Source organism: Taudactylus pleione, unplaced genomic scaffold, assembly GCF_031769625.1.
Source record: "Taudactylus pleione unplaced genomic scaffold, aTauple2 ptg000886l, whole genome shotgun sequence".
NCBI lineage: Eukaryota > Metazoa > Chordata > Amphibia > Anura > Myobatrachidae > Taudactylus > Taudactylus pleione.
In genome coordinates, this window is record NW_028285287.1 from 490366 (window position 1) to 510139 (window position 19774).

At 44.2% G+C, this 19774-nt stretch overlaps 1 protein-coding gene across 3 annotated transcripts in view; it reads right to left on the bottom strand.

Moving 5' to 3' along the window:
• The window catches only part of RAB34 (RAB34, member RAS oncogene family), a 39678-nt gene that overhangs the window by 4653 nt on the left and 15251 nt on the right, over positions 1-19774 (bottom strand). For 2 of the 3 annotated variants that reach the window (XM_088459007.1, XM_088459008.1), the window contains exons 3-10: positions 18585-18676; positions 15182-15250; positions 12719-12820; positions 9763-9827; positions 5698-5749; positions 5497-5578; positions 3572-3662; positions 89-196 (exon numbers count right to left, since the gene is read on the bottom strand). In XM_088459007.1, the coding sequence (XP_088315133.1) occupies positions 89-196; positions 3572-3662; positions 5497-5578; positions 5698-5749; positions 9763-9827; positions 12719-12820; positions 15182-15250; positions 18585-18676 (661 nt within the window). The remainder of the gene's footprint in view (positions 1-88; positions 197-3571; positions 3663-5496; positions 5579-5697; positions 5750-9762; positions 9828-12718; positions 12821-15181; positions 15251-18584; positions 18677-19774) is intronic. The other variant, XM_088459009.1, reaches the window with a different exon arrangement.

The window sequence follows — 19774 nt, forward strand, 5'->3', positions numbered from 1 at the left end:
AGTTTACTGTTCTCCAATAACTCATTTCCAGAGAATGAGTTCATCTGACTTCACTCTGTAATTACCCTGCCTGGCCCTGAATACTCACTCACTACGTCACCGATTTTCCTGGCGTTCGTTTTCTCCAGCTCAGCCAGCACGCTGGACTCAAATGTTAAGGATGCCACTCGGAAAAAGAATTTGTTTACATTTTCACCTAGAAAAACATAGGAAAAGCTTTATCTGACACAAAACCGAAACACCCTGATCTGATTAGAAATCTGGAGCATTGTGTGAGTGACTGCTGCAGTGTCAGGCATTTGGAGGGATGGAGAAACAAGTGAAATTTATTTCTTTGATTTTTACATATACATAGGGTTTGTTTCAGAGGTGGACGCTACTTTGAATTTATACTAACATGGTAGCTGATGGACTGTCTACTAAGACGCCCACCGGCTGCGACTGTAATCCGCTACGGTGCGCAAATAGTGCACCAGTAAGCGCATATCGACCGCACCATCGGACATTAGAGCCACCGTATGGCCGCTGGTGCCAGTAGAACTGTGTCTTACGACGCAGTCAGTGACACCGGCATGCTTCCGTGTTCAAGCCGATGAAAGTCACCGCCCAGGAACATCTATCAGAATTGCATAGGTCTCTATTCAGTTTCAATCTGCATCCCCCAGCGGTAACCATCGGGAGACATGCGCAAATTTAAAACATCTGGAGCTTGTGTCCGATGTTTCAATGCATCCACCTCTGAATTAGGGGCCTAATTCAGCAAGGAACGCAAAGAAGAGAACGCATGCACTTGGCCAATGTTTTTGCACTGCGCATGCGTATGTATCACACTGCGCATGCGTGAACCAGCCAGTGCGATTGGGTTAAGGTACGCAGACCCTTCCGATAATGACTGAGAGGAAGTGCCGTTTGTGGGTGGTGACGGGGGGTGTTCAGGCGAACGCAGGCATTATAACGCTTTTATAGGGGCGTGCATAATTAAGGCAGTGTGGCGGCATACGCAGCCAGACGACTCAAAGCACACAGGAAGTGGCCAAAATTCTGCGGCAGGTTAGGGCAACCACTATTGTGCGTATAGGTCCGATGGTTCTCGATGTTACCGATGTTTACGCTATCTTGCGTGCCGATCAGGCTGTGAGTAAAGGGAGATGGGCGGCTTAATATGGGGCTGGGAGTCTGCATCTTGTGCTGCGGTCTCCATGCGTATGCATTGATTATCATATTCTCGCAGCAGACGGGTGCGTGCGTCTGCTAGCGTGCGTTCCTTGCTGAATCGGGCCCTAGGTCCATAGTTATATAGTTAATTACATTGAAAGAAGAACACAAAAAACAATAGTACATTGAGTTCAGTTTATAATTTGTAATGTGACTAATTGTGTGGATGCAGGAGGAGGCAAAACAAAGCCGTGACAGTTGCCCATTTTGTTTCACAAACATGGCAATTAGATAAGAACATATTAAAATTTTCTATTTAACAATGTCAATGTCAATTCCTCAAAGCTGCATTACCGATGTTTCTCTGACTGTTCTGGCCAAAAACCGGGGAGGTATGAGCAGGTGGACCAATCACAAACTTTAATGTAGGATTGCAGCATGCAATTGGTCCTCATTCTTATACCTCCTTTTACTGCAATTTAAAGATGTTAATCTTTATTAATTTTTTGGGTCCTTATTACCCGACACTAAGCAAAAATGTATACTATGTGTTAATGCAGCTTTAAAGTGATCTAGAATTTAAAGTCTTGGGGTTTTTTTTTAGAAGCGGAGATGTTGCCCATAGCAACCAATCAGCTCCTGTCATTTTTCAAACACAGACTGTAAAGTGACAGTTAGGAGCTGATTGGTTCGAACTGTGGGCGGGGTGCACCAATATCAGAAATGTGGTCAAACCCCCAAAAATACTGTTTTTGGGGGTATTTCTCAAGTCCACCAAGCCCCGGAATGCGATACATTCCGGGGCTTGGATGTGGAGGGCAACACAGAATTGATTTTCTTCTAGGGTCTCAGCCCCATGGCAGTGATGTAGCAGTCTGTGACCATCGACATCACTGATTTTGTGCTCCAGCACACCGGAACGCATACACTCGGCAGAAAAGTTTAAATCCAGTGCAAAGATTGAGCACTATTAGCTGATCTATGTACTCCGAATGCAGAGATCAGCTGGAGGACTGATGATCAGCCCGCCCCCTGTGACCCGCACCGCTGCGCTCTGCATGAGGGGTGGAAGACTGGTAAGTGATCTGGGGGTGGACCCCATAGCTCTGTAGGGGTATTAATAGATACAGGGGGTGAAGGGTTAATGCCACAATGTGGTTTATAGCTACTCAGGGGTGAGCGAGGTTACTATTAATATCTGAGTGGAGTAGGAACTGCAATTGGGACCTCCAGACACTAAGGTGGTGGGGGCAAAACCACTGGGGAATCTGTTACTATCAGGGGGATGGGGGTTAAAGACACTGGGGGATCTATCAACACTTGGGAATCGATTGCCACTGGGGGGAGGGGCTGCGGGCTGTACAGGGTTTTTGTTTCAATGGGACCTGTGGTCACTGGAGGGGGGGATAGACCGTTGTAGGTGTTTTGGTTTTCACTAAAACATTTAATGATTTACTCACTCTCATCCCTACAGAGAGGGTCAGTAAGTGAGTTACGTTTGATTGTGGGAGGATTTAAATGTTTCACCAAGTCAAGTTTTAAGCATGCTGAGAGGAATGGGTATACTATGGTGTGACACGCTCAAGCTCTGATATGGGGATGAGAATATACAATGAATTGATACTGAATTAAATTATACTGATAAATCTACTTTTCTAATTGTCATGGACCTTTCTGTTGCACTTGACAATACTGACTACTTACTCCTCATCAGGGCCGTAACTAGGGTAGTGCAACCAGTGCCGTGGCACAGGGCACCACAGGGCAGGGGGCGCTGTTCGTGCCTATCAATTTCCTGTTTATTATCATTCGCACTTGTAGCTTCCTCTTCATTTATCCCCAGCATCTCCTGGCCTCCCCTATCTATCCCCCTTTCCCTTCCCCTTTTTCAGATGCGCATCTTCTATCCCTATTTGAAAAATATCGGAGGGGGCGTCAATGCTTTTTCTGGCACAGGGCACCAAAAACTCCAGTTACGGCTCTGCTCCTCATACAAAGACTGCATTCCCTAGGACATTATCCTATTCTGTTCTCATCCTACATTTCAAACTGTCCCTTCCATGTCTGGTCCACCTCCGCTCTGATTCCTCTATCAGGTAAGGCAAGGGTTCTAAAGGTCTCCCCTTCTACCTCTAAACTCTTAATTTGGAAAACTATTAAGCTCCTTTGGATTTCAGTATCATCTCTATGCGGATGATGTTCAAATCTATATATCCTCTCAGGATCTTTCATCATCTCAGTTGGCCTATGTTACTGAATGTTTTTCTGCCATTTTATATCAAAACTCTGGAGCATGACAGGTAGTATGATAGGGGAGGGAGTATGACAGGGGAGGCTCTGCCTCCCCTGCCTACCCTGACCGCACGTCCTTATTATTTCTGTTACTTATAAAGTTATAAGGAGACACTGGGCATACCTGCTAATGAGGACACAGACCAATACTCTGCCTGCATCTCCTTAGCCACCTTTATAGCATCCTGTTCCATGAGAGCATACTGAGAAGGTGACTGCATGGAGAAAATACAACAACACGAACACATGCATTAATAAGATGGACAATAAACACAATTCATAATCCTTTCCATTTTAAGTGGTAGCAAAATCCAATTCAGTGAAAAGCTACAGGGGTCTAGTTACTAAGCAGTTTTAGGAGACAGAGTGAAAAGTGATAAGAAAGTGATAAGGTGCCAGCCAATCAGCTCCAACTGTCATTTTTCAAACACAACCTGTGAGATGACAGTTGGGAGCTGATTGGCTGGCAGGCACCTTATCACTTTCTTATCAGTTTTCACTCTGTCTCCTAACACTGCTTAGTAACTAGACCCCTAAATGCTCAGATATGAAGACTTACACCATTCCAATTTATCCTTTTCTTATATCAAACACAGCTAAAGCCAAAATTCATTTGTTAAGCTGGCCAAGCATGCTGCAATCATACAGATGATACTGGGCTGGACATAGCGGACAATGTGGTCAGAACAGGGTAGCTGTAGTTTTGAGTGTGTGCTCATCTTCCAAATCCCACTTACAGGGCCTGATTCAGAGGTGGACGCTAATGTAACCGCGACTGCGTATTTTCCCCGCTGACGACTGCATCTTGATACTAATGTCGCAGCCGATGGGATTCGTACAGAGACGCCCACTAACTGCTAAAGCGCCACTTTGCGTACTAAAACGCACCATCAGCCGTACATTGGTCGCACCATCGAACATTGCACCGACCCTATGGAGGCGCACAATGTCCAACTGAACATGGCCACTGAAATCGGTGCAACTGCAGCAAAAGCCGCAGTCATGCGCCCTTGGCTAGCTAGCCACCCCCCTGTTATCACCCTCAAACACCCACTGAAATTACCTGCGTCCAAATTCATTCTGCTGCTTTCGGAGGAAACCATGGGGACGCACGCGCAGTGAGTCACGGATGAATACGCGGACAAACATCGGCTGCTTGCATGTGGCATCATCATAGTATCATCTCTGCATCAGGCCCACAGGCAGCAGTGAAGCTCAAGAGCCGATCAAACAGATCTCATCCTATGTTTCCACCCACGTGTGGCCAATAGAATGATGATCCTGTCACCTTAGCCTTGTGTTGAGCAGCAGGATTGGCTCATGTTTGGGCACAAAATTATGCTACTTTAAGAGATTTGTTAAACACTGCTGCTGTTATTTCTGGTATATTATTGAGCTCCATATCCCACATTTTTAAGTGGGTTGTATTTCACGTATCCCAAACACTGCTAAATAGAGCTGCTAAAAACACGTGCTTTAATAAAAATTAAAAAAAAGGTGCAAGATACATTTGCTTACATTTTTACAGGTACATGGGCATAAAATGTGGCATAATACTGTGAGGTTGAAATGTCTTAGAGGGGAGCAGATATGAAATAAATGATGAATATTGACCCAAGAGTTCAAATCATAGAAAAATTAAGAGAGGACCTAATTATTAGACATACACAGAATCTACATTTCAGGGTTCCAGTGAATCATTTTACAAAAGATGAGATCAAGTATCAAAATTAATCTGAACCTTGGCTTACATATTAGAAATAATTAAAAGGGGCCCTAATGAGAATTATTAGTAATAACTGTAGCTCCAGTAAAGCATGTTAAACAAATAACAGGTTGGGTACGGGATGCCGGAGCTCAGGATCCCTGCAGTCAGAATTATGAAGCTGACATCACAACAGGTTTAGGATACCGACACCTGTTGGCAAGTATCCAAACCCCACCCCTGAACCTAACTCTCCCTCCCCTATACCTAACACCCCCCCCCCCCCCCGCAGCAGCCTAACCATCCCCCCCAGTGCTTTACAGAAGTGATACAATATTACTTACAGTGAGATCTTTCTTTAAGCCAACCAGAAAAAGCAGCACAGATGATGGGTCATTTTCCTTTAGTGCATCCTGAAGCCACTGCCTGTCAGTCAAGTAAAGAATTGTCAATTACCATTATTGCCAAAGGCAAAGCCCTGATCCAACGTATTGCATGCAGATAAATAGCAGCTTCTCTCACAGGCCAATGAAAACTTCACTTACTTGGTGTGTTCTAAAGATGAAACATCTGTCAGATCAAAGGCTATAACTATAGCTGCAAGAGACAACAACATGTAGACTTAAAAAAAAGAGTTCAATACAGAATTTATACAACAAATCATTGCAGTCCAAGTGACATAATGATGTAACTATGTCCTAGTGAATAAATAGGCTGCATTCTCATATATACTGCTTTAGCACATAAACTATCTGCCTCCAGTATAAGTACTGTACCTGGTAGGTGCAGTTGAACTATAAAAGAAATGTGGATAATGCCATCTACTGGACAAGCTTAGAATGCATTATACTTCGAATGAACTTGCAGAAACGCTCTTCTTTTCCTACATAACTGTTAAATGAAATTGTGCACAATCACGTAAATCATAATGAACAGTCTGTAGTAAGTGTTTCCTCATCTGTAATAACATTTTCTAGATATGCTTGTAAAGTGCATTCATAATGAATGCATACTGATTGAATAATGACAAGAAATGTTGCATTTGCATGGAATACATCTCTCTTAAGTGCACCAACATAAAAGTATGTGAGATGAATAAAAGAAGGTATCAACCATTACATAGGTCTCAAGGTGGGTATCCACTAGACGATATGCTCCATGGGCGATATCGTCTAGTGTTTGCCCTGCAGTGCAGGGCTCAATGCCGTTTACGACATTGAGCACCCACACTGAACGATATCGTTCACGATATCGTTCAGTGACGTCACCCTCCATCATCCCCGTACTTGCAGAACCTGACGATACCGTCAGGTTGACCTGCAAGTACAGGCGATGAAAGATGTCGTCAACGACCAGCGGGACCATGCATTGCTGGTCGTTGACTGCATACCCACTGGACGATATTGCAGACGATGAATGATATCGTTATCGCTCAAATCGTCCAATTTATCGGCTAGTGGATACACGCCTTTACTTGAGTGTTTTATCTAAAAAAGAGCAGCCACATTTTCAATACTGAATTAGATTGTAAGAGACTATTGGTCACTTGCCCTTTATGGGCAATCTGCAAACATTGGCGGAGCCCATATCTGCATTTTAATACAGGCTGGCAAAGTTACAATCCATTCAAATAATGAACAAGATGAAAGATTTGGTTTAGAGGGCTGGACATGATACTGGTCCCACAGATTAAAATTCAATTAGCTCTGTTTTATGGTTTATGTTATCTAAGGACCATTTTCATTATTAATATGCTCATTGTTATCAGCATGTGTATCGTATACTTATATTTTTACATCTGCACAAATGTAATATTAATAGAACAAGAAGAGCAACAAATGGGCAATATGTTATTCTATAATACACTAGAGTGATGTTGCGCTAATAATAGAATTACATAAAAAAATTGTTATACCTTGACATGACAGAAATAAACACCAAGACGGCAATAATATGTTCAAACAAAGTACAATTTATAAAAAACACAGTCTCAATAATACTAAAAAATATATATAATATAATGCATAAGATAAATATCTCATCTGAAGACCACTCCAGAAGTCCCTATACAACTGTATAGAAGTAATGAATCCACATTAAAGGGTTTCCTTCATATGGTATCAATTTAAGTTGTAATATTGTAGCACAGTCATATACAGTGCCTTGCAAAAGTATTGACACCCCTTGGCTTTTTCCCTTTTTTGTTACATTACAACCTGTAATTTATTTTTATTTTTTATCTGAATTGTTTGTGATGTATCTGCACAAAATAGTCTAATTTGGTAAAGTGAAATGAGAAAAAATATATTTAAAAAAAAATCTTTATAAATAAAATTCTGAAAATTGGCATGTGCATATGTAATCACCCCCTTTGCTATGAAGCCCCTCAAAAGTTCTGGTGCAACCAATTACCTTCAGAAGTCACATAATTAGTGAAATGAAGTCCACCTGTGTGAAATCGAAGTGTCACATGATCTGTCAGTATAAACACACCTTTTCTGAAAGGCCCCAGAGGCTGCAACACCACTAAGCAAGAGGCATCACACCATGAAGACCAAGGAGCTCTCCAAACAAGTCAGGGACAAAGTTTTTGAGAAGTACAATTCTGGGTTGGGTTATAAAAAAAATATCCAAATCTTTGATGATCAGCGGAGCACCATCAAATCCATCATCATCAAATGGAAAGAACGTGGTACCACAACAAACCTGCCAGGAGAGGGCCGCCCACCAAAACTCACAGACCGGGCAAGGAGGGTATTAATCAGAGAGGCAGCACAGAGACCAAAGGTAAACCTGCAAGAGCTGCAGAGTTTCACAGCAGAGACTGGTGTATCTGTGCATGTGACCACAATAAGCCGTACACTCCATGGAAGAGTGGCCAGATAAAAGCCATTACTTAGTGATAAAAATAAGAAGACACGATTTGAGTTTGCCAAAAGGCATGTGGGCGACTGTGTATGGAGGAAGGTGCTCTGGTCAGATGAGACTAAAATTTAACTTTTCTGCCACCAAGGAAAACGCTATATCTGGCACAAACCCAACACATCCCATCACCCCAAGAACACCATCCCCACAGTGAAACATGGTGGTGGCAGCAGGGTGGTGGGGATGTTTTTCAGCAGCAGGGACTGGAAAACTGATTCAAGTCAAGGGAAAGATGGATGGTGCTAAATACAGGGATATTCTTGAGCAAAACCTGTTTCAGTCTGCCTGTGATTTGAGACTGGGACGGAGGTTCACCTTCCGGCAGGACAATGACCCGAAGTATACTGCTAAAGCAACACTCGAGTGGTTTAAGGGGAAACATTTAAATGTGTTGGAATTACCTAGTCAAAGCCCTGATCTCAATGAAATTGAGAATCTGTGGTCAGACTTGAAGATTGCTGTTCACAAGCGGCAACCATCCAACATGAAGGAGCTGGAGCAGTTTTGCCTTGAGGAATGGGCAAAAATCCCAGGGGCAAGATGTGGCAAGCTCATAGAGACTTATCCAAAGCGACTTGCAGCTGTAATTGCCGCAAAAGGTGGCTCGGCAAAGTACTGACTTTAGGAGGGGTGAATAGTTATGCACGCTGAAGTTTTCTGTTATGTTGTCCTAAATGTTGTTTGATTCACAATATAAAAAAACACAACTTCACAGTTGTAGGCATGTTCTGTGAATGAAATGATGCACACCTTCAAACAATCCATTTTAATTCCAGGTTGTGACGCAACAAAACATGAAAAATGAAAAGGGGTGTGAATACTTTAGCAAGGCACTGTAGCTCTCACCGGATTTGTATATAAGGTCCTTTTAAGTCCTCATGAATCATACCTCTCAAGTTGTAGTAGTGGGAGACTCGCTGCCAAGTAGCGGTGCTTATCTAGTATAAAGTAAGGAGTCCCGGCTAAGGAGAAACAGCAGCCCGATGATCCCGGCTTGTGTGGCTTTGAAGGCAAGAATTTAGTCAGCTCGTGACCGCCTTTATCCAGCCGTTACTATAATCCGGGTGTTGTGGACTTCATCTCCACCTGTATATTTGACTTCAGCTGGAGGTTTTATAATACGGAGTGGGAGCTGTGCATTTACAGGTGGAGATGAAGTAGTGGCAGCGAGTCTCCCACTACTACAACTTGAGAGGTCTGATTCATGAGGACTTAAAGAGAACCTTATATACAAGTCCGGTGAGAGCTATATGACTGTGCTACAATATTACAACATAAACTGATACCTTATGAAGGAAACCCTTTATTGTGGATTCATTACTTCTATACAGTTGTATAGGGATTACTGGAGTGGTCTTCAGATGAGATATTTATCTTATGCATGATATTATATATATTTTTTTGTATTATTGAGAGTGTGTTTTTTATAAATTGTACTTTGAACACATTATTGGCGTCTTGATGTTTATTTCTGTCATGTCAAGGTATAACAATATTTTTATGTAATTCTCTTATTAGCGCAACTTTGGATAGTTGATGCTTAGTAGTTTTACACCAACCTACAGGTGTCTGCTGCTATTTAGTGTATTGATTTTTTCTTGATTAGCGCCCAGCTCAAATTTTGTTGTGGTTAATATGTTATTCTAACACGACATCTCCAACAAACAGTCAGGAAAGAGTCATACCTTGAGCACCTCTGTAGTATGTGGAAGCGATGCATTTAAACCTCTCTTGCCCAGCTGTATCCCATCTAAAACAATAACAAAACATAACTACTTAAACATATAACTACTAATCACACCTACAGTACAGTATGTGTGTTTCACCAGTTGTCTGTCTGTTTTGAAAAAACATTAACAAGAATATGGGACGAATTCTATTGATGATGCATTTCTGAAAATACATTTGATATGCTTTATTGGATTACATGCTTTATTGGATTACAAGAAGACAATGAAGACTCCGCACAGGATGAATAATAGACGGCATACATGGATATAGAGACCAACCTATGTATTATTTTTTAGGGATACAGCCCTTCTTGTAACATGGCTGGTGGTGCTCCCCCAAAGTAATAAGTAGTTATGTACGGAACCAAATATTATCCTGTATAGCAGGATAACAGAAAAAACTCATTTGTGGGGGCACTCTTATCTATTAACAACTGTAATAGACATATGTTTAAAATGTAGCTTTTATTAAATATGCACCCACAAAAGAGTTGTTTCTGTTATGCTGCTATACAGGATAATATTTGGTTCTAAACTTTATTGGATGCATAACTATAGGAATAACAGACAAAAAAATATTTATTAGGGTAACATGTAACGTGGTAAATTTGGTAGAGGGGTTTCAGGACTAGCTCATCCTCAGACACTACACCAGTCAGTAACACAACAGGCTGCTGATGTGGTAGTAATCACTCAGCGCATATATAAAGAGTGGATGGGGTTCCATCTCCTCCTGTAAAATAGTATACTGCTGAGTCACACAGACACAGATCTCTGTTAGGGCTAGGTAGTTGTCAGCAAAGCATACAGTACAAGCTTTGTTTTGTTCTCTCATCTGGGATTATTATTGGCCTTTATTTATATGGCGTCACAAGGAGTCTGCAGCGCCTTACAACGTACATAAACAGGAGCAGTATAAACAAAAAAAACTTGACTGTCATAAGACCCAAATCAGCAGCGGGACGGCCGAACCCTAAGGTTTGGTGCCATTGATGGCAGTGAGGAGATGATGGTCTAAGTGTGAGAAGGAAACGCAAAAGAGGGAACAGGGTCCTGCTCGTGAGAGCTTACAGTCTAAAGCAGGCTTGACTACCCTCCCGATTTGGCCGGGAGCCTCCCGATTTTCGGGTGCCGCTCCCGGCCCCCCGGAAAGGCAGGCAAGCCTCCCGGAAGCTTGCGACCCTCCCGACCTCCCCCCTGAAAAAAAACGGAAACCCCCGCAGCGGGGGGCCCGGTGACGCGATTCGCGCAGAATCGCGTCATCATGGCCCCGCCCCCTGCTTCACAATGCTGAAAATAACAGCATTGTAAAGCGGGGGCGGAGTCACGATGACGCGATCGTTCGTCCCCGCCCCCGTCCCCGCCCCAGTGTGCCACCAAATGGCCGCCCCGCCCCCGGCTCCGCCCCCAATGGCCGGCCCCGCCCCTTGCTATTAGCCGACAATCAGCTCCCTCCCGGAAGGCTGGAGCTGATTGTCGGCAAGTATGGTCTAAAGGTAAGGAGCAGACAGACTGGGGTGACACATAGGGAAGAGCTATTTAATGGAAACCTGTCAATGATATCCAAAGGGACTAATGGAGAGTTGTCAGAGTTTGTGGATGTATCTTGTATATTTTTGCACTGCGCATGCTGTGGTGCGGAGTGTACGCATCAACAGGCAATGCAGAGCCTTAAGCAAATCGTTAGCCTCTCCATTGGCGTCTGAAAAGGTGTAAGTGGGTGGTAACATTGCGTTTACACGTAGGCAAAGCTTAGTGACTTCATGTTGCGGGTGTGTAATTACCTGAAGAGTATTGCCAAATTGATTTGAGCTGTTTCCACTTTGTTATGGGTGTGCAATTACACCTGTTTCAGATGGATCTTTAGCACCAAGGATAGGGCTGGGCAAGTGCACACTGATAATGATGATTGGTATTAATCCCAGTGTACAGATGGGGGGTGGTCCTGCCGCAGAGGCATACAACTCTTCAATCAGGCGATTATACGCATTAAGGGCCTGATACAGACCCGCTCGCTAAGCCGCGGATGCACACTTTGGGCGATAGTCGCCCGTGTGCGCATGCATCAATATGCACATGCGTGCGCCACTCAGTGTGATTGGGAATCATACATTCGCAGTACACAGACTAGACGCTACTTTGAGTTACAGAATGTGCCGTTTGTGGGTGGTAACAGGGGAAGGTGCTTGTGAACGGGGGAGTGGTGCTGCGAACGCAGGCGTGTCTGGGCGTCAAAACGGAGTTTTACTGGTGTGCATAATTAGCAAAGATGCGTCATTGTACACGTCACTTGGTTGTTTTTCAGCCTTCAGTGATCGCAGTGCTTGCGGCGGGGTAAGGTCTACCTCAAGGGCTGCGAGCAGCTCCGATGGCTCTCGATGGTTCCGATTGTTTCTACACTTCCTGGAGCTGATGTGTGTTAAGAGAGATAAGTGGGCGTCTTTATACCGCCGTGCGTTCGCTCTGCCGTCGCTCTCTAAGACATAGAGGGGGTCCGTATACCAGACACTGCGATTGCGGCATTTGCATACCCGGCCCCTTTAAGCTGTGTGAGAGTGCAGCTTAGCGTCCGGGTCTGAATGAGCTCCTAAGTTCCATGAACAAAATGCGGAAGCAAGAGCAGACAATTTGTGTCCAACTCAGTCCCTAAATGTACTTTCCATCTTCCCTCCCAGTTACACTGAGACATCCTTTCTCAGATACTGTATGTTTTACAAAAAAAAAATCAATGACTAGAAATCTCTGCAGGCTTTCACGCAAACTCCCATGTCGCTCAGCCTCTTACATGGAGCACAGACTAGAAAAGTTAGGGAACATGTTGGGTCATGTATAGATAAATGGGCACCAAGATAAAAAAGAGAAATGTAAGGGGAATAGTGTAGAGTCAGTTTATCCACATTTCATTACTTACAGCTGTAAACTGAAAGGAACTCCCAGGATCTCAAACCTCTCCATCTCAAAGTCCACCCCTATTGTTGCCTTGTAGTTTTTGTCAAAGATGTCTTTACAAAACCTGTAAACAAAAATAACAGACAGCATCACTCCCAGGACACAACACATTCAGCATTACAGTCAGAGCTGAACATGGCAACAGAATAGCTAGTTCTATATTGACTACACCAAATCTAACCTTATTAGAGTCCAATATCTAACCTTTTGTACAGCAGCTAAAGGCCCAACTAGTAACGAGCACTACCCATTTGGAATTAGAACTTATATTTATACTGACAAAAGCTTTACTAATTGCACGGTCTACTCACAGTTCTGGAGCCTTAGGTTCAATTTGAACCCATGCTCCTGTATGTGTAGAGTTTGTATTTTCTCATATGTGTGGAGTTTGTATGTTCTACTTGAATGTCTTGCAGACAGAAGCAAGATGCTGTCACATGACGTGTAAAGAGACTGACAGACAACGAGGAACCACTGGAAGGGTATGTAATTTTATTGGGTCACACCCATAGATCTGGGGTCTGATTTTTATACTAAAAGAAATTAGGGAGAGTGGTGGGGACACTCTGTATTATCCAGTGGCGTAACTAGGGTATTTGGAGCCCAGGGCAAATTTGAAAATGGAGCCTCCCCCCCTAACACACCGATATGCGCGCGGGAAAAATGGGTGTGGTCACTTAAAAATGGGGCGTGTCAACATGACACACCCCTTTATTTTCACGCTGAACATTCCTATCCATATGCACCTTAACCCCAGTAGTACCCCTTATACAGTACCCCCAGTATGCAGTTGTGGTCCCTCTTATGCAGGCCCATAGTAGTGCCCCTTATACAGTACCCCCAGTAGTGGCCCCCCCAAATGCAGTGCCCCACTTAGTGTTCCCCTTATGCAGTGCCCCCAGTAGCAGTCCCCACAATGCAGTGCGCCCAGTAGCAGTATCCCCTTATGCAGTGCCCTTTATATGGTGCCCCCAGTAGTAGTCCCCCCCCTATGCAGTGCTCTTTATATAGTGCCCCCAGCAGTAGTCCCCCCCATGCAGTTTTCCCAGTAGTGGCTCCCTTATGCAGGCACCCTGTAGTGATCCCCCCTATCCAGTGCCCCCTGTAGTGGCCCTTCCTATTATTGCCCCCAGTAGTGGTCCCCCGAGTGCAGTGCCTCTAGTAGGCCCCTTTCATAATGCCCCCAGTGGTAGTTCCCCCCCAAGTAGTAGTCCCCAGTAGAGTAGGTGCTCCCAATGGTGCCCCCAGTAGTAGCCACCCCTCCCCCAGTAGAGGTCCCCCCAGTAGTAGCCACCCCTCCCCCAGTAGAGGTCCCCCCAGTAGTAGTCACCCCTCCCCCAGTAGAGGTCCCCCCGGTAGTAGCCACCCCCCTCCCCCGTTGTGCAGATAGGTTACAAAAAATATATATATATCTATAAAAATATACTTACCTGAATCTCTGCTCCTGCTCCTGATCGCGACGCGCTCAGCATTATGGGACAGACGTCATGACGTCAGTCCCATTACCCACTGCAAAAGCCAGGCGGAAGTCCGGCTCTTGCAGTGGGTGCTGCAGCAGTCAATGAGAATCTATCTGACTCTCATTGGCTGCTGTTTAACACACGCATCGCTGCCAGCGCTGGCGGCGATGCGTGTGTTATGCACAGCCTGAGCCCGCCTCCTGGGGGAGGGAACGGGCTCAGGCGTGCAGCACAGGACCGGCGCTGGAAGCCTAGCGCCGGTCCTGTGTAAATGTGTAGCGCTGACCGCACTCATTGCGGTCGGCGCTACACTGGCTAACTAGATCGGGCGGGCGGGCCGGTACCGTGGCCGGGGGCGCGCCGCCGGTCCAACGGCGCCCAGGGCACGAACCCCGCCTGCCCTGCCATAGTTACGCCACTGGTATTATCTTTCCAACAGAGCTTTGGGGCCAAATGTAATAGGGTGAGAGTTTAGAAAATGTGAGAGTTTAGCAGTTCGGTCGAGTTTGATCTTCAAAATGGGAAAACATCTGAATGACATTTTAAATCGTGAGAGTCTTTTGAGTCTGAAAAACATGCGAGTTTGCTCTGTTGCTTTGTTCTCAGACTCTATTACATTGGCAGAGTTTAAAAAGTGTGAGAAAACTCTGACATTTTCTAAACTCTCACCCTATTACATTTGGCCCTTGGAGTCTGATTTTGTATTATAAAGGAAAAGTCTAGTTAGATCTGTTCCACCTGGTGCTCTGATTTCCTCCCAAAATCCAAAAGGCATGCTGGTTGGTTAATATATAACTAAAGATTCTTTTCTGTTTGTATTTCTGGTCTTAAATTAGGAATATTAGATTTTAAACTCCACAGCTGAATATAAAATTATCCGATTGCGCAGTGCGGCAGAAGATATTTACACTACATAAAATATAACTGTAACTTGTTTTAGAAGACAAATACCTGAGTCCACTTACCTATTTATAAGACATGTCTTTCCCACTGAAAGGTCACCAACCACAATAACTTTGGAGATCTTAAATCTGCTGGGAAATGAATGAAAAAGTTAATAGAAATATATCTATGTACATGATTACATAAGGAAAAAGAATTGAAAGGTAAAAGATTTTTTCATGCAAATGACATCTTCATAGACATGCATATACTGTACAGTATATGGCTGGAAACGCTAAAGTTGTCTGTGTAATTACTTTCAGCAATGTTAAGACATGTATGAGAATTTTATTTGTAGTTCTTTGTTCCAATTGGCAACTGTAGCATGTGCAGCTGGTTTATGTCATGAACATGTGCTGCTTGCATTCATGTAGTAAGTCATTTATTTTATGTGCAACAAATGCATTTGAATTAGGCATCAGTTAATCTTTAAAACCCTTTCTAATACAGCTGAAACAACTCCCTGGCTGTTTGTATCTGCCCCTGACCAGCAAATAATATGGCTTTCCCAGGCACATACAGGGGTGCTGAGAGTCTCGCCGGGCCCGGAGGAAGGGTGCGTGGCCTAATTGCGGGAGATGTGGTCACGTCCCCTTAGGATAAAAATATAAAAAATATGGGGTGCTGCCCGCTGGGGAGGCCCTCAGCCCAGCGATCAGTGTAATCATTCCCCCCACAGGCATAGGAGACTGCTGTGGCCACAAGCAGTCTCCCACTGCAGTCCAGCACACAGCAGCATGTGCTGGGCTGCTGTGAGGTAAGAAGGAGAGGGGTGGGGTGCCAACCCAGGCCCACAATGGGCCCCCTCCTGCAAGCCTGGGCCCGGGTAACTACTACACGCTCCCCCCACCCCCTCTCTGCTCCCCTGGGCATATATGTGACCTTTACCCAGTCTGGTGTTTGCAATTGCAAGGACATACCCTTACTGTTCGTGGCTTACATTAGATCCCTTATCATGCCCTATTTCAGCCATCCAAGTGCAGGAAGGTGTAAGTAGCAGAAACAAATCTGTATGGGCACATGTGTGTGCCGAGTCTGCTCTGTGCAAATGCATCCAAGATACGTTGGCAAAGCACTCACACTACATGAGCCTCATACAGTAGAATAACATTTTGTATCCCAAACATAAAATGCATTCTTCAGTGTGTAAGAACACTGATGCATGCAGAACAAAATACAGTGTAAGAGTGTGTGGTCACATCCATATATGCTTTACCTAGATGTGGCCGCTTAATAGATAAACCACTCATTATCACCATCACCTAGCGTTTATATTGTGAAGAAAAAAGAACAAAGTGCTCCAACCCAGCCCCAAAATTGGTACTAGCACCAGTGCTCATTGCTTAAACTAGTTAAAGTTAATGAGCTGAGGCAAACAGCATGAGAGGCCACTACAAGTCTGCACTGCTCACACTACAGAGAACCCCTGTCATAGTGGGACATGAATACGTAGGGGAATCAGGCCCACAAAAAAAATGTGAACCACCTCCCAGGGAAAGCCAGCCTTGCCCTGAATGGCACTGGAGCTCACCCAACCCCTGGTTGTTTAAAGAGGGGGAAATTTGATAAAGTTAGAATAACATTACTATGAGGACTGTTTTTCCTTGGATGTGGGGGGGTACATTTTTTTTTTTGCTGGCCCATATCCTTAGCGAAGAAAGTTGGAAGGAATAACATTTGTGTAATACAATAAAATGGATTGTTTGGAATTGAACAAGTTAATTACTCTGCTTGGTAAGGAAGTAAAGCTGGTTCCAAAGGTGGCAGCAGACTGATCGTTACTATGGCAAAGACTGAGCTGTTAAACTCCAGCAATAATAAAGAGCACTGACTGTATATACAGAGGTAGCTCTGAGCTCCACTGGAAAAACCTACATTCAATGGGCAGCGTTCCCAGAAGAAAGGATGATTGAGAGAGCCTGGGTGGGATGGAATGAGAAATAGGGATCGGCAACGTCTACATAAAACATAAACTAAGAACTAAAACCAACCGTTACAAGATATAAGTAGCCTTCCAGTAATTTTAGCTGGTGCAACACAAAGGGTTAAGTACATAAAAGTTACAGGTATCTCTGGTACTGACAGAAAAAGAACTTTAATCGTAGGTTGTCCACTCAAGAGGAATGACTGGAGAATGAGGTGATGGGGTGGAATGACTGGAGAATGAGGTGCTGGGGTGGAATGACTGGAGAATGGGGTGCTGGGGTTGAATTACTGGAGAATGGGGTGCGGGGGTGGAATGACTGGAGAATGGGGTGGAATGACTGGAGAATGAGGTGCTGGGGTGGAATGACTGGAGAATGGGGTGCTGGGGTTGAATGACTGGAGAATGGGGTGCGGGGGTGGAATGACTGGAGAATGGGGTGGAATGACTGGAGAATGAGGTGCTGGGGTGGAATGACTGGAGAATGGGGTGCTGGGGTGGAATGACTGGAGAATGGGGTGCTGGGTGGAATGACTGGAGAACGAGGTGCTGGGTGGAATAACTGGAGGATGAGGTGCTGGGTGGAATGACTGGAGAATGAGGTGCTGAGGAAAAATGACTGGACAATGGGGTGCTGGGGTGTTAGAGAGTTTCTAAAAACACAGAGGGCTTGTAGTGTTGACTGATCAGTTTCACTAATTAGTGGGAAAAATAATTTTATGGAAACATTTGCTGTGGGGATTTATTGTAGTTGTGAAGGAACATCCAGCACAGTTCTGTACATGGTCTCCATTGTGTAGGAAGCCTTCAATCAGCAAATAGTCATTGGAGACCACCAGCCTAGTGTGATGACATCACACATAAAGTAGCTGCCACTAATGTATGGAGACAAACAGTGTGGGAGACCCCCCCAGGAGCCACTATCCAAGGATAGGCTGGACACACTGCAACAGAAATACCTTCATAGTAGGAGGGTATAGATAAGGGGTTAACTGCATAAGGAGTTAACATGATGAAAATGTGGTATACAATATGATTTATATGTATGTAGGCTGTTTCATTTAAATATAAATAGAGCTTTGCATAATGGAGTTACAGTGGTATTTTTAGTGCTATGTTTAATGGAGTTGCACGCAACCTGGTGGCTCACTCATGCCAGGCATATCGCACTGCATGGTGTATTGAGGCTAGGTGAGCAAGGACATATCTGTAGATGTGTGGTGGAACAATTCATTCCAAAATCATGAAATGAATATGGAGGTGGTCCCCTATGCTGCTACAACTAGACTTTGGAATATATCTGTAGGGATTCTCATCCATTCTAGCCTTAAAAGTATTACCCAACTATAAAGATTTAGATGTGTAGAAGTCAGTGTTCTGGACTGGCCAGTCAGGTTCTTACACATCAAACTTGTCCACTCAGTTGTATACATTACTCTGCAGAACAGTCGGATACTTGGTGTAAGTACGTTCATATACAGTATCCCTAAGAATTTGCTTACCCCACAGTCCCTGTTCTCTGCTGCTTGCACGCACTGATGACTTTGGGATTAAAGGAATCTCTGATTTGGAGACACACTTCTTTTCTGAAACACTAAAATGAAGAGAAACAATTACTCTGATACAATTACAAACCACAGTACAGATCAATGTGTTATTTAGATTAAATGCTTTACATTTTCCATAGACACACAGCTGTTAGCTGTGGCATGTACAGTAGATATAAAACAATAAATTCCAGCAGTGGAAGATGAGCCATGCTTTTATATAGAAAGAGTATTAAAATGAGATGGGCTCATTTTTAGGAGCGGTCATTGCTTTGGAGTAGGGCATTAAGCCTTTATCACTCTGGATGAACACTGGAATTTTGCATCAGCGGAAATCGTGTTTTGTTGTACACATTTAATTGTACACAATTTGTGGCTTCCAACTGCACTTCAACAAAGAAACACATTTTAGGTGCACTTGGCTCAATGTAAAAAAATGCTTTAAGCTTACACTTCTTCACCTAGCCTCTATTCTTTCTTTTGTCTCCTAGTCCTGACACATCTAGGACATTTCTTCTTTACAGAGACATTTCCAGGGGCTAGCAAGTAAAGCTAGGAACACACTAGGAGGACCGATCCGCCATCCTGACAATTGGTAAGTGCATACACACTTACCAATCACTGGCCTGATGTGATGTGACTGGCGTCACAACTGGGCAGGCATTTACATGTGCCCGCCCAGTTGAACTGTTAGTGCTGCCTGTGCAGCAAGTGTACAGGCGGTCGGCTGACCGCCCATACACACAGTACGTTGCAGATATATTGGGCATTGGCTGTGCTGCACCGACGACGCAATATGTCTAAACTATGTGGTTCACAAACTTATCGTCTTTACACACTGGCCGACGCACACAAGATATATCGGCCGTTCAATTGAACGGACGATATATCAGCCAGTGTTTACCCAGCATAAGGGTACGCCAGGTGTACTGGGGGCAGGCTATCTAGGTGCATCAGAGCCAAAACAAAAGCCTTAGGCAATGTGCATCCACTTCACAACACAGATCACTGCAGCAACTCCCAGTCAGCAAAGCCTGAGACAGAACAATGTACCGCCCATACAGAATATACAGTATATCTGTTGGTCATGCTTTATCCTCAGTTTTGTTCACTGTCTATTTCTTTTCATGTCCAGAGTGTTAGAG